This window comes from Gorilla gorilla, chromosome X (genome assembly GCF_029281585.2).
Source record: "Gorilla gorilla gorilla isolate KB3781 chromosome X, NHGRI_mGorGor1-v2.1_pri, whole genome shotgun sequence".
NCBI lineage: Eukaryota > Metazoa > Chordata > Mammalia > Primates > Hominidae > Gorilla > Gorilla gorilla.
The window spans coordinates 83384484-83399567 of record NC_073247.2 but is presented as its reverse complement, the minus strand read 5'-3'; the positions used below and the strand labels follow the sequence as shown (position 1 = coordinate 83399567).

The 15084-nt window shown below is 41.1% G+C and overlaps 1 protein-coding gene across 2 annotated transcripts in view; it reads right to left on the bottom strand.

The window, feature by feature from the left end:
* The window catches only part of OGT (O-linked N-acetylglucosamine (GlcNAc) transferase), a 43568-nt gene that overhangs the window by 14427 nt on the left and 14057 nt on the right, over positions 1-15084 (bottom strand). For both annotated transcript variants that reach the window (XM_004064365.3, XM_004064366.5), the window contains exons 5-14: positions 13671-13787; positions 7102-7181; positions 6336-6531; positions 5629-5769; positions 4943-5043; positions 4618-4771; positions 4427-4528; positions 4051-4230; positions 2322-2480; positions 2071-2160 (exon numbers count right to left, since the gene is read on the bottom strand). In XM_004064365.3, the coding sequence (XP_004064413.1) occupies positions 2071-2160; positions 2322-2480; positions 4051-4230; positions 4427-4528; positions 4618-4771; positions 4943-5043; positions 5629-5769; positions 6336-6531; positions 7102-7181; positions 13671-13787 (1320 nt within the window). The remainder of the gene's footprint in view (positions 1-2070; positions 2161-2321; positions 2481-4050; positions 4231-4426; positions 4529-4617; positions 4772-4942; positions 5044-5628; positions 5770-6335; positions 6532-7101; positions 7182-13670; positions 13788-15084) is intronic.

The window sequence follows — 15084 nt, the reverse complement described above, 5'->3', positions numbered from 1 at the left end:
TGTATAATCTCAGATCAATTAGTTTTAATGACATTTAGTTTTAATGGCATTTAACGTAATTCAGATTCCCAGATGGAAAAGAGGTAAGAACACAAATTAACTACATTAATTCGGGCACAAATATGGTTGAGTGTCATTAAAATGGGCCCAAAGCATTAAAGAAACAACACAAAGGAAGGAGAGTTCACTTCTGGATTCAATGTATGAATAACAACATATCACAGAGAAATTGGTATTTGAAATTTGTAATCTTTTTTTTTTTTTTGGTAGGGATGGGGTCTCACTATGTTGCCCATGATGGCCTCAAGCAATCCTTCCACCTCAGCCTCCCAAAGGATTATACACGTGAGCCACAGCACCCAGCCTAGAATTGGTATTTGAAAATAGGTCTTCAAAGACGAATAGGAGTTTGAAGGAGTTTAACAGAATATAATCTCAGTAGAGAACAGTATGAATGAAGAACTAGAGTAAAGTGTGAGGGAGTTTAGAAAATGGTGAGTAGGCCGGGCATGGTGGCTCACATCTGTAATCCCAGCCCTTTGGGAGGCCGAGGCGGGTGGATCACCTGAGATCAGGAGTTCGAGACCAGCCTGGCCAATGTGGTGAGACCCTGTCTCTACTAAAAATACAAAAATTAGCCGGGTGTGGTGGCAGGTGCCTGTAATCCCAGCTACTCGGGAGGCTGAGGCAAGAGAATCGCTTGAACCTGGGAGGCAAAGATTGCAGTGAGCCGAGATCCTGCCACTGCATTCCACCCTGGGCGACAAGAGCAAAACTCCGTCTCAAAAAAAAAAAGGGTGAGTAATTCAATTCTATTTAGTATAGGGTATACAAGATGTTAAATGGTGAGTTATTGAATGGTGAGTTAAAGTATTGACAAAGTTGTGGCAAACAGAGAAAGGTTACAAAAGCTATGCTGAAGAGTTTAGACTGCAATCAATCAGCAGTGAGTCCCTAAAGGTCTCAGAGGTAGAAAGAGGTATGCTTCTTGGTCACAAAGAGTCCAACTGTGTATCAAAAATGGCCAGGTATACTTTTGAAGCAACAGCTATATTGCAAAATTTGTTAGTACATACTATTTATTAAATGAGAAGTCTCAAAACCTTTCTGCTAGGACTTCAGTGATTCATATATATATACACATACACATGTATATTTTTATATATATGTATACATACCATACCTGCATGTGTATGTACATACATACATGTGTGTACACACACATATAAAGAGTATATTATCTCTATTAGTCAAAGTGGCTAATAGAGTCTACAAAGAAAACACTGTAGCCTACATACTCAGCAAATTAATTCTCCCATAGGTTTCAATCTTAATTTATCATAAAACTTACGCTCCTAGAGGATACAACAATAGAACAAGTACAGAAATAAAGATAACCAAAGGCAAAGGCCCATGGAAACTGATGAACCATAGTTCATCTATTTTTTCTTTTTTTTTTTTTTTTTTTTGAGACAGAGTCTTGCTCTGTTGCCAGGCTGGAGTGCAGTGGTGCGATCTCAGCTTACTGCAACCTCCGCCTCCCGGGTTCAAGCGATTCCCCTGCCTCAGCCTCCCAAGTAGCGGGGATTACAGGAATGCACCACCACACCCAGCTAATTTTTTGTATTTTAGTAGAGACGGGGTTTCACCATGTTAGCCAAGATGGTCTCATCTCCTGACCTCATGATCTGCCCGCCTCGACCTCCCAAAGTGCTGGGATTACAGGCATGAGTCACCACACCCGGCCCTATTTTCTTTAAAAGACCTATTTATTCTTCTCCCAAGTCACCATTTTGTCAATATTTATTAAGTATCTTCTGTCACAAGTGCTGGCTCAATCTCCAGAAAAGTTGTATGTCCAAGCACAAGCCTAACACATTTCTGTTTCATTTGCAACCTCGGAAAAAGCCATGCTGATTAACACAAATGATCAAGGAAATAAGATCAACACAATTGCCTATATGTGGTACTACAGCATTTAATACTTTATCATCAAAAATAAACTATATGCTAATAGTTTTATTTAAACTTGCTCAAAATAAAAAGTTAAAGTACGAGAGTTTCATCTACCTGAGAAAGATCAATGAAATGATTGGCTTCTGCCATCACCTTCACTCGGAAGTTTGTGCCATCGTCTGGGCTCAGGGCATAACAGAACACCTGAAAGGGAGCACATGGCATATTTAATAACATGGCTCAAATCTTTCTGGCTCAAATCTTTCCAAAAGACACTAGGTTTCCATGCCTCATGGTGACAAGCCAACATTGTGGGTTTTTTCTTTTTTAAACAAATAGTGATTCTAGAGAAACACTAGTCTTACCTCAAACTTATCAGGATTGTGCATGCCTGGAATAGACTGCATAAGGTGAGAAGTAGGATGATTCCCAAAGTCAGAACTCACATATCCTACACGCAGCCGACCATCACTGAGCTTCAAGTCTTTTGGATGTTCATATGGTGGTTTATGAAGAACATTAATCTATCAACAGAATCCAATGCTTGTTAGTAAAATCTACATAAATTTTCATCTAGGAAAACTGACGAAAAACACACCAAACCTATACCTCACACCTGTTGAAAAAGGTCTGCCCAGAGCATTTAGTTAATATTGCCAGAGAGATGCAACCTCAGCACTTTATGTAATATGCTTCATACTTTGACCTGCTCCTGAGATCTATAAAGCATGAGCAAATCCCAGCACTCTGGGAAGCCAAGGAGGTGGATCGCTTGAGGTCAGGAGTTCGAGACCAGCCTGGCCAACACAGTGAAATCCAATCTCTACTAAAAAAAAAAAAAAAAAAAATTAGCTGGGCGTGGTGGCGCGTGCTTGTAGTCCCAGCTACCTGGGAGGCTGAGGTGGGAGAATCGCCCAAACCTGGGAGGTGGAGGTTGCAGTAAGCCAAGGTTGTGCCACTGCACTCCAGCCTGGGCAACAGAGCAAGACCCTGTCTCAAAAAAAAAAAAGTGCGAGCAAAGCTAAAACTTGTAGGTATGAAGCAGTATGGACAGAGCATGGTTTCCTCCCACATTTTAGAAAATTCTATAGGGAAACATTTTCTAAAAACAAAATTATGGCTGGGGGCAGTGGCTCATGCCTGTAATCCCAGCACTTTGGGAGGCTGAGGCAGGCAGATCACCTGAGGTCAGGATTTCGAGACCAGCCTAGCATGGCAAAGCCCCATCTCTACTAAAAATACAAAAATTAGCCGGGCGTGGTGGCACACGCCTGTAATCCTAGCTCCTCGGGAAGCTGAGGCACGAGCATCACTTTAACCTGGGAGACAGAGGTTGCAATGAGCTGAGATGGCACCACTGCACTGCAGTCTGGGTGACAGAGACACTCTGTCTAAAAAAAAAAAAAAAAGTACACCTAGCACTCCAATCTATTATCCAACCTTTGATCCAATCCTTGATCAAGTACTGCTGTAATTCTCAAAGGTGAATACAAAATACCAAGCACTCCATTAAACATGATGGCTGGCCAGGCGCGGTGGCTCACACCTGTAATCCCAGCACTTTGGCAGGGCAAGTGGGCAGATCACTTGAGCCCAGAGGTTCGAGACCAGCTTGGGCAACACAGCAAAACCCCATTCTCTACAAAAAACACAAAATTAGGTGTGGTGGCATGCGCCTGTAGTCCCAGCTACTCAGGAGGCTGAGGTGGGAGGATCACCTAAGCTCGGGGAGGTCGAGGCTGCAGTAAGCCATGATCACACCGCTGCACTCTAGCCTGGGCGACAGAGCAAGACCCCGTCTCAAAAAAAGAAAAAAAAGATAAAAAAAAATTATGGCTTTCAACTTAAAGAAAAGTACCATCAGTCTATCATTTGTGTTTAAGTGAAGGAGTTAAGGATTCCATCTTATGAAGTGCAGGGGGTTATACTCAGGACACAATGGAAGGGGTTCTGAAGTGGCCCACAAAAGTTTTATTTCTCGACTTGGGTGGTGTTCACTTTATAATCGTTCATTAAGCCACAGATTTGATTTGCACAGTTTTCTGTATTTGTGTTTTAGTTTACAACAAAAAGATTAAAACAAAAGAATCACACCTTATCTAAGCACAGGTTGCCGTGCCTCTCAGCAATAGCCTTCCTGAAGCCATGAGAAAGAGGATATAGCATACTATGATGAGGATGCACAGAAGGCAACCTATTCTTCTCTAACTGGTCAGCCACAATACTGACCAACTTCTTCATTCGCTCATCATAGTCTGTCCAATCACAGACAATCTAGAGAAAGCAAAAAGAAGTTATTATCCAGAAAGCCCTATCCCAGGATTTAATATTTGATATGTCTTTGGCCTAAAGTAATGTCAGATAGACTATTAAAAATACTATTTCCAGTCAGGCTTGGATTCTTATGGCATACAACAATTAAAAAGCTATTACAACACTGAGAGCCAATTACTGGCCTGTTATTCTTTACCTGCAGGCAATGAGCCAAGTTACAATAAGCATCAGGAAAATCAGGCTTAAGTTTCAGAGCCGTGCGGTAAGAAGCTATAGCTTCTGGAATATTCCCTGAATCCTGGAAAATAAATAAAGCAGGATGGTAAAAAGTTTCCAAAAGTTAAATTTTAGGTGTTAAACTGCACATATTATAATAAACAGTAGTACCTTATGAATGGAAGCCAGATTGCTATGCGCATCTGCAAATGCAGGATTAATTTGGATGGCACGCGTATAACACTGCAAGGCTCCCTGAACATCCTGCATCTCCTTTAGAGTGTTTCCCATATTAGAGTAGGCATCAGCAAAGGTAGGACTGATTCTAAAAGAGAAGCCAAAGGTTTTATTTCTCCAATACAAAAATCTTTAACCCACTGTAATGCTAACTTATTCTGTTGTTATTTAAAGCCATTTTAGCATCTGCAATGTGCCGAATGTCAAACATTTTAAAATTAAAAATAATTTTAAAAATAAGGCTGTTAGTGTCTCTTACCGAATAGCCTCCTTATAATGCATCAGAGCTTCCTGCAGTTTTCCCTGCTGCTGCAGTACACTTGCTAAATTTGAATGGGCAGCAGCAAACTCTGGGAAGACCTATAAAGAGTCAAGATCAGAACTGAGGCTAAAAAAATTGTTAAAGCAGCAGTAATAATTCACCACAACCTTAAGAACTTTGCTCAAGTACGTTTAAACCCCTAAATTTGTCTCTACCTTTTCCAAGTCTATTCATTCTCAAATTCTACCTCTTCCTCTATTTTATACCTCTTCTTGTTTCAAACATAATGAGGTATACCTCTTCTCCTCTTAGTTTATCCTGACCACTCCAACACCACTGAAATCTCTCTCTGCTAAACTCCTACCACATCTACTAACTACTACCATACAGCCATCAGGCACTAAGATTATATACTTATAAGTAACTTCTCTTGAACTGTGGGTTAATGTTTAATTTTTTTGTACAGATCTTATCCACAGAATAATGAACTCTGAATGCAGGGATTTTCTGAAATGTCACATAGGGCCTCACATCATACCTTAGGTACTCAATTGTTACTTCAATGAATAATCCTCTTGTAAATGATTCAACCACTATTTTTACAAAAGAGGTGGATGATGGTAAACTTAACTGCTTTCCCTCTACTATAATGCTAAATGCCCAGCTACACCACCCTCACATACTTCTAATGCTTTACGATACAAGCGAACTGCCTCTTCAATGTTTCCCTGTTCTCGTTTGATATTGGCTAGGTTATTCAGAGAGTCTGCATGGGTGGGACACAGACGGAGAGCTGTATTATAACAATCTTCTGCTTCAGCAACCTAGAAAACAAAACAAAGTCTTCAAAAACTGTAGAGAATCATAAAGCCTCCACTGATACTGTTCTAATAATTGCTTAATTAAGCCTAATGGCTGGTAATGCTACAGAAAATTGATATTTTTTGGTATTCTTACCCTCAACCAAAACTCTAAAGTAAACCAATATACCATCTCAATACTTGTACAAAAGACTTTCCTTTTTTTGCTGTTTTTTGGTTTTTGTGATTTTTTTGAGACAGAGTCTCGCTCTGTTGCCCAGGCTGGAGTGCTGTGGCACAATCATGGCCCACTGCAGCCTCAACCTCCCAGACTCAATCGATCCTCCCACCTCGGCCTCCCAAGGAGCTGGGACTACAGGTGTGCGCCACCATGCCCGGCTAATTTTTGTATTTCTTGTAGAGACAGGGTTTCGTCATGTTGCCTAGGCTGGTCTCGAAATCCTAAGCTCAAGCAATCCTCTGATCTCGGCCTCCCTAAGTGCTGGCATTACAAGTGTGAGCCACCACACCTGGCCAGAAAAGACTCTTAATCCTACCAGATAACAAATAGAATGAGTAAAAATCCTTACACTGCCCTTCTCTTTGAGAGCATTGGCTAGGTTGCAGTAAGCATCAGGGAAATGTGGTTGTAGTTCGATAGCCCGCCTGTAGGTGTCTATTGCCAGATCTATCAGGCCTTGCTCATAGTATACACAAGCCAGGTTGCCGTGCACCACTGCGTGATTTGGACTCAAACTTAGGGCACGAAGATAAGCTGCCACAGCTCTGTAAATAAACACACACACACACACACAAAATGTAACTCATTCTTAATGGATGGTTTGTTACAACTCATTCAAGCTGTACTATATCAAAATATATCAAGTCATTGTAATTAATTACATAATTCATGCTGTATTATATTTTAACCTCAAACCAAAATCACACCTTTATAAAATGTGTCTTTACACTGGGAAGTTTTCTACTCCCCCATAAAAAATAGGCTTTCCTTTGACAACGACAAAAAATTTAAAAGTCAGGATTTACTTTGCTTTCTAAATCAGGTCAAAGGAATAATTTAGTCTAAGAAAGAACCATTTCAACCATTTTAACAATAAAAAAATTTCAACTAAACTCCCAATGAGAAGGATAACGGCTTTGAGGAAAGCCAACAACAAAAAGTCAGGCAACGAACAACATCTATAAATAAAAGGCAACACAGGACATGGGCAGAGAACAACGTACTAGAAAAGGCAAATATGCTTCAATGGACTATTGTCATCATTTCGGTCCAAACTGTCAAGTGTCAATACAACAAAGATTCAAGAAAATTTACTAAACAGAACATTCTCTCACCTGTCAAAAATGCGTGCCTCTTTCAAGACATTTCCTAAATTGATATAAGCATCCAGAAAGTTTGGGTCAAGGGTGACAGCCTAAAAATTTCAAGACAAGTTAGTTACTCAGAGCAAGTTAGGATTTCACCAGATCAACTTCCCAATTACAATTTTTTTACTCCAAGGTCCTTGCAGACTTTCAATTACATTTCATTTTAATAAACCAATTATTTATTTAGTGCCTTCTCATTATTTTTACAAACCTCAACATTATCAAAATAACTTCTCATGCCTCATGCTCTCATGAGCAAAATGGGTCCTGAAGAGAAAAATTAAATATTGGGCCTGCTCCAATTTCATTAAACTGAACACTTCTAATGATTGGCCCTATTTTATTCACAATTAACCAGTCTGACTCTTCTGAAAAATAGTGGCAAAAGAGGCAGCAAACTCTTACTGAAAAGGTAAATATATACCTCAGTTGTATGCATACAAACTACATGCTCAGCAAGACCTTATTAAGACATGCAATTAGAGCTGTATACACAGTAAGATACAATACTTCAAGGAAATACTAACCATTACACGGTGTCATCCAAATAGCTGTCATGTTGTCTAGAGCAGTGATTCTCAACCCTGGCAACATATTAAGAATTTACCTCCTAGAAAAGGTACCTAGGCTCTATCACAGGCCAGTTAAATCACACCCTCTGAAGATAGGGTCAGGCTATCCAGATCTTTTATAAGCTCCTCATGTATAACCAAGGAAGAGACCAAACACTGACCAAGAAAGATACTCCTACAGTATGGTAAATGCAAACTTCAATCAAAACACCAGCCAGGTGCAGTGGCTCACACGTGTAATCCCAGTACTTTGGGAGGCCGAGGTCGGACCACTTGAGGTCAGGAGTTCAAGACCAGCCTGGCCAACATGGTGAAACCCCGTCTCTACTAAAAATACAAAAATTACCTGGGCATGGTGATGTGCAACTATAGTCCCAGCTACTCGAGAGGCTGAGGCATGAGAATGGCTTGAACCCGAGAGGCAGACGTTACAGTGAGCCAAGATTGCGCCACTGCACTCCAGCCTGGGCAACAGAGCAAGACTGTGTCTCCAAAAACAAAAAACAAAAACAAAAAAAACACACACACCGAAAAGGTATTTGATTAAGACACTGAGTAATTGTATGTTTATTAAAGACTGATAAAGAACACTTCATCTGCTGGGCGCGGTGGCTCATGCCTGTAATCCCAGCACTTTGGGAGGCCAAGGCAGACAGATCACTTGAGGCCTGGAGTTCAAGACCACCCTGGCCAACATGGCGAAACCCCGTCTCTACTAAAAAATACAAAAAATTAGCCGGGCATGGTGGCTCACGCCTGTAATCCCAGCTACTCAGGAGGCTGAGGCAGGAGAATTGCTTGAACCTGGGAGGCGGAAGCTGCAGTGAGCTGAGATCGTGCCACTGCACTCCAGCCTGGGCGACAGAGCGAGACTCTGTCTCAAAAAAAAATAAAGAAAGAACACTTCATCTTCACTTAGATGACAACTCTGTAGTAAACACGGCATGATGCATTTAATTTAGATTGTCTATAGTGATAGATGTCCACCCCAAGAACTTTTAAACTTTATAATAGAAATGTTTAAACATATACAAAAGCAGAGGAACACATTACGTCCAAGTCTCCATTATCCATTTTCAACAATTCATATATCATGTTTGATCTTATTTAATCTATACTCCAACTTACTCCCCCTCTTCGCAGATCATTTTGAAGCAAAGCCCAGACATATTCCATTCGAAAATACTTCAATATGTATCTCAGGGACAACACAAGAATGCTTTTTCCTCCCAACCTAACCACAATACCATTATCATACCTAACAGAAAAAAAAAAAAAAAGACAGCAATTCCTTCATATTAAATATCAGCTGGGCATGGTGGCTCATGCCTGTAATCCTAGCACTTTGGGAGGCCGAGGCAGGCAGACTGCCTGAGCTCAGGAGTTCAAGACCTGGGAACATGGCAAAGCCCTGTCTCTACTAAAAATACAAAAAGCTAGCCAGGCATGATGGCGCACGCCTGTAGTCCCACCTACTCCGGAGGCTGAGGCAAGTGAATCCCTTGAGCCTGGGAGGTGAAGGTTGCAGTGAGCCAAGATCACACCACTGCACTTCAGCCTGGGCGATCACGTGAGACCCTGTCTCAAAAAAAAAAAAAAAAAATCCATTCAGTGTTCCAATTTCTCATTAACTGAGTCAGGATCCAAATAAGACAGATATAATTTGTCAATGTGCCTCTCTGAGTTTCTTTTAATCCTTTAAAAGTTTGTGTGTTTATTTATTTATTTTTGGAGACGGAGTGTCACTCATTATTTATTTTTGGAGACGGAGTGTCACTCACTCTGTTGCCCAGGCTGGAGTGCAGTGGCACGATCTTGGCTCACTGCAACCTCCTCCTCCTCCCGGGTTCAGGCAATTCTCCTGCCTCAGCCTCCTAAGTAGCTGGGATTACAGGCACACGCCACCGCACCGCACCCGGCTGTTTTTTTTTCTTTTGTATTTTGAGTAGAGATGGGGTTGCACCATGTTGGCCAGGCTGGTCTCGAACTCCTGACCTCAAGTGATCCACTCACCTCAGCCTCCCAAAATGCTGAGATTACAGGGGTGAGCTACCGCACCCGGCCTAAAAGTTTAATTTAAATCTCCATTTTTATTACAATTTGTTGAAGTAAGAAGGTCAGCTTCCCAAAGTTTGAATTTTGCTGACTGCATCCCTATGGTGTCCTTTAACACGTTTCCCGTCCCGTGTATATCTCCTGTAAATTGGTAGGTAGAACCAGAAGCTTAATTAGGTTTGTGTTCTTTTCTCTTTGTGCAAGACTAATTCACTGGTGAAATTGTTTACCACAAGGTACTTAATACCTGATTGTATCTCGTTTTTGTCACTGATAAATGCTTTAACTTTTTTTTTTATTTTTTGAGATGGAGTCTTGCTCTGTCGCCCAGGCTGGAATGCAATGGCGCAATCTCAGCTCACTGCAACCTCCACCTCCCAGGTTCAAGAGATTCTCCTGCCTCCGCCTCCTGAGTAGCTGGGATTACAGGCTCCTGCTACCATGCCCGGCTAATTTTGGTATTTTTAGTAGAGATGGGGTTTCGCCATGTTGGTCAGGCTGGTCTCGAACTCCTGACCTCAGGTGATCCACCTGCCATGGCTTCCCGAAGTGCTGGGATTACAGGCGTGAGCCACCACGCCCGGCCTAAATGCTTTCACTATTAATGGTGATACTCTATCATTCCTTCTTTACTTATTAGCTAGAATGCTTTTATAAAGAAAAGCTTCCCCCATCAACTATTGGGTTACTCTATGGTCTAGTTCATACAGGAGAGGGAAGACATATGCTTTATTCTTTTAATTTTTAAATTTAAAGTTGATATATAATTGTGTATATTTATGGCATACAATGTGATGGTTTGATCCACGTATACATTTTAGAAAGAGTCAACCGAGCTAATTAACATACCCATCACCTCACTAACTTATTTTTTTGTGGTTGAGGACATTAAAAACCTATTCTTTTTGCAATTTTGAAATATACATTATTAACAACTGTGGTCACCATGCAGTACTATAGATCACTAAAACTTATTCCTCCAGTCTAACTGAAACTTTGATCAATATCTCCCTTTTCCCCATCCCTCCTCCACCCCCCCAAGCCTCACCACCCTTCTACTCTCTGTTTCTATGAAATCAACTTTTTTAGATTCCACAAATAGGTGACATAATACAGTATCTACTTTCTGCGCCTGGTTTATTTCACTTAGCATAAAGCACAGATAACAAAAGCAAAAATATGCAATGAGATTGCATCAAACTAAAAAGCTTCTGCACAGTAAAGGAAACAATTACACAGAGTGAATAGGCAACCCCGGATTAGGAGAAAGCATTTGCAAACTATACAACTGATAAAGGGTTAAGGAACTCAACTCAGTAGCAAATACGCCCATTAAAATACGGGCAAAGGATCTAAACAGACATTTCTCAAAAGAAGAGGTACAGGCCAGACACAATGGCTCATGTCTGTAATCCCATCACTTGGGAAGGCCAAGGTGGGAGGATCACTTGAGCCCAGGAGTTCGAGGTTGCAGTGAGCTATTATGGTGCCACTGCACTCCAGCCTGGGCAACAGAGCAGGACCTCATCTCAAAAAACAAAACAAAACAAAACAAAAAAAACAAATGGCAAGCAGATATATAAAAAATATGCTCAACATCACTAATCATCAAGGAAATGCAAAATAAAACCATGAGTTAACATCTCACACTTGTTAGTATAGCTATCATCAAAAGGACGAATAATAACAAGTGTTAGTGAGGATGTAAAGAAAGGGAAGCCTTGTAACTGATGGGGGAAGTATAAATTGGCACAGCCATTTTGGGAACTAGTATAGAGGTTCCTCAAAAAGTTTATTCTTCTCTTTTTAACCAGTTTTCCAAATTAATTGTTCCTTATAAGTCTTCCAAAGATGACCAATGAATTTTTTAGCATAATTATAAGCTCATAGATTTAAACATATTCGATAAGTTTTAGTATATTTGTTATTATTCCTATTGATGCTCAAGTCTGCATCTTTAGCCAGTGGGAGCCTCCTCAAGTTGCTTCCTGAGTCCTTTTGACGCAAAGTAATATGTCAAAGCTTCCTTGCTTTCTGGTATGACAAGACATACCAAAAATTTTTTTTAAATTCCTGCCCCAGACCTGGAATCTGCCTTTTCACCAAGAAGCCCTGCTTCTTTAAAGCCCATTTATAAAAATCATTTTTAATTACTAAAGTACATTTTTTTTGAGACAGGGTCTCACACCGTCACCCAGGCTGGAGTGCAGTGGCATGATCACAGCTCACTGCAGACTCAAACTCCCATCTCAGCCTCCCCAGTAGCTGTGTGTGCGCCACCACGCATAGCTACTTTTTGTATTTTTTGTAGAGACAGGGTCTTACTATGTTGCCCAGGCTGGTCTCAAACTACTAGGCTCAAGCAATCCTCCCACCTCAGCCTCGCAAAGTGCTGGATTACAGGTGTGAGCCACAGCACGCAGCCTAAAGCACATTTTCAACACAAAATTGGAAACTGCCATACCATGTACTATCCAGCAAACGCTGCAATAAAGATGTTTCTCAACTTAGGATGGGGTTATGTCCCGATACACCCACCATAAGTTGAAAATATCTTAAGTCAAAATGCATCTGTAACACTTAGTGAACATCCTAGCTTAGCCTAATTTTTTTTTTTTTTTTTTTTTTTTTTGAGACAGGGCCTCACTTTGTCGCCCAGGCTGGAGTGCAGTGGTGCCATCTTGGCTCACTGCAACCTCCAGCTCCCAGGCCCAAGCAATCCTCCCACCTCAGCTCTACAAATGGCTGGGACTACAGGAGCACACCGCCATACCCAGCTGATTTTTGTAGAGACAGGGTCTCGTTATGTTGTCCAGGCTGGTCTTCAACTCCTAAGCTCAAGCAATCTGCCCGCCTCGGCCTCCCAAAGCACTGGGATCACAGATGTGAGCTATCACACCTGGCCCGCCTAGTCTCATTTTAAACATGCTCAGAACACATTAGCCTACAGTTAGGTAAAATTACCTAATACAAAGCCCTTTTTTAAAACTTTAATATGAGTTTTATTTTAATTCCAACATTAATTTTAGGTTTGGGGTACACATGCAGGTTTGTTACATGGGTAAATTGTGTCACAGCAATTTGGTATACAAATGATTTTGTCACTCAGGTAGTGAACATAGTACCTGGTAAGTAGTTTTTGTACCCTCACACTCACTCCTCCCACCCTCCACCCTCAAGTAAGCCCCACTGTCTATTGTGCCCCTTTGTGTCCATGTGTACCCAATGCTTAGCTCCCACTTGTAAGTGAGAACATGCAGTATTTGGTTTTCTGTTCCTGCGTTAATTCACTTAGAATAACCTCCACCTGCATCCATGTTGCTGCAAAGGACATGATTTCATTTTTGATGGCTACATGGTATTCCATGGCATATATGTACCACATTTTCTTTAGCCCACCGTTGATGGGCATCTAGGTTGATTCCATGTCTTTGCTATTGTGAAGTGATGAACATACGCATGCACGTGTCTTTATGGTACCTTTTTATTTTTTAATCTTAGAGACAGGGTCTCACTCTGTCACTCAGGCTAAGTACAGTGGCATGGTCACAGCTCACTGCAGCCTCAAACTCCTGGGCTCAAGTGATCCTCCTGCCTCAGCCTCCTTATTTTATAATAGTGTGTTGGGCATCTCATGTAATTTACTGCATCTTGTACTGAAAGGGAAAACCAAAATGGCTGCATGGGTACTCGAAGTATGATTTCTATTGAATATGTATCTCTTTTGCACCATTGTCAAGTTGAAAAAATATTTAAGTCAAATCATTGTTCTCTGTAAGTCACGTACTGCCTATACCGCCAGAGAAACAAAGATATAATGTCACTGGTTAAGACCTATTATTTAGTTCTAGTAAAAACACTACATGCGTAAGCACTTCAAAAATACCAATTATTAATTTAATGACTAACCTTTTCAAAGTGATGAATTGCAAGCCAAATTTCCCCTTGTGCATTGAAAACACAGCCAAGATTACTCCAAGCTACTGCAAAGTTCGGTTGCGTCTCAATTGCTTTCAAATAACATGCCTTAGGAGGGGTTAATGAAAGAAGATGGGAGGGAAAGGAGGTAAAGGGAAAGGGGAAAATTTGTAAAGGGAAAAAAAAAAGATTGGGGGGAGGGGGGGAAGAAGGTGATATCATTATTCCTTCTCTGACCAGCCAAAAGTGACCCTGCAGCATAGGCTCGCTTGCGCCAAAACTAATGCGCTGCCACAGCTGGCTGCTCCTGCGCCTGCGCCACCAGAACCCAAGTGCAAACCACCATGCTCAGTTCTTCCAACCTAAGACCAACCCTTACACTGGGACTTAACTGGGAAGTCAGTTGCTATAAGGCTCTATACTGGAGTTCTCTTATCCAAACTACGGGCCCTTGTCATGTTTTCAAGTGCTATCTAGAGGGCGCAACTTGAGGCCGAGTTTTCCTACCCCCACTGTTTCCCAAAGTGTGTTCTATGAGGTGTTAAGAGGTATGACTGAAAAAAAAAAAGGAGTTCATGATCAAATAAATTCGGAAAATAGGTTTCTTTACTGGACTTCTCTAAGCCTTTAATAGTATAACAGGGTTCCCTGAACTTAGTTGATCATGGAACTCTTCTTTCATTGGGCATTTTATTAGAATACTATGAAACACATTTTGGGAAATGCTGCTCTTCAACAATGTTCCTCACTAACATCAAAACTATGCTACTGAGGAGAAAAATGTCTTTCTGCCAAGTAGGATATCATAAAGCCAGGCTTTAAGTTAAATTCTCATAATGCCCCTGTCTCCCAAGGAGGACTGAAGCTGAAACCTCATATGACAGGATTGCACCTAGGTTGAGGTCCCTGTAATGCGAGCGCAAACATCGCTTGCGCAACCTAACAGCATCGCACTGCGCAATCGCTGCGAACTGCTGCGCTACATAGAACACCCCTAGACGCAGCAAACGGCCAACCAGATCCATTAATCTACTAGACAGGCCCATGGAGAATATTTGTTTAATGAGATTAGTTGGACTCGAGGTATGTTAAAACCCAATTTTATCCAAAAAGGCTACAGAATAGGACTGAGGGAGCCAGTCAATCAGATTACTCATCTAGTCAACCGTTCACAGGGGTTCATTCGCACGCAATGCGCATTAACGCTGCGCAGCCTTTGCGCTACTGCAGGGTCACAGCGCATCATCAGAAGAGCAGAATGCTGCAATCCAAACAAAGAAGAAAAAAGGAAAAAAAATGAACAACAAGAAGAGTTAGAAGCTTTTACTAAGTAAATTATCTCTAATAATTTTTAATATCAATTAACTTTTACTTATCTTTGACAGAATTGTGGCTATAGTATAAA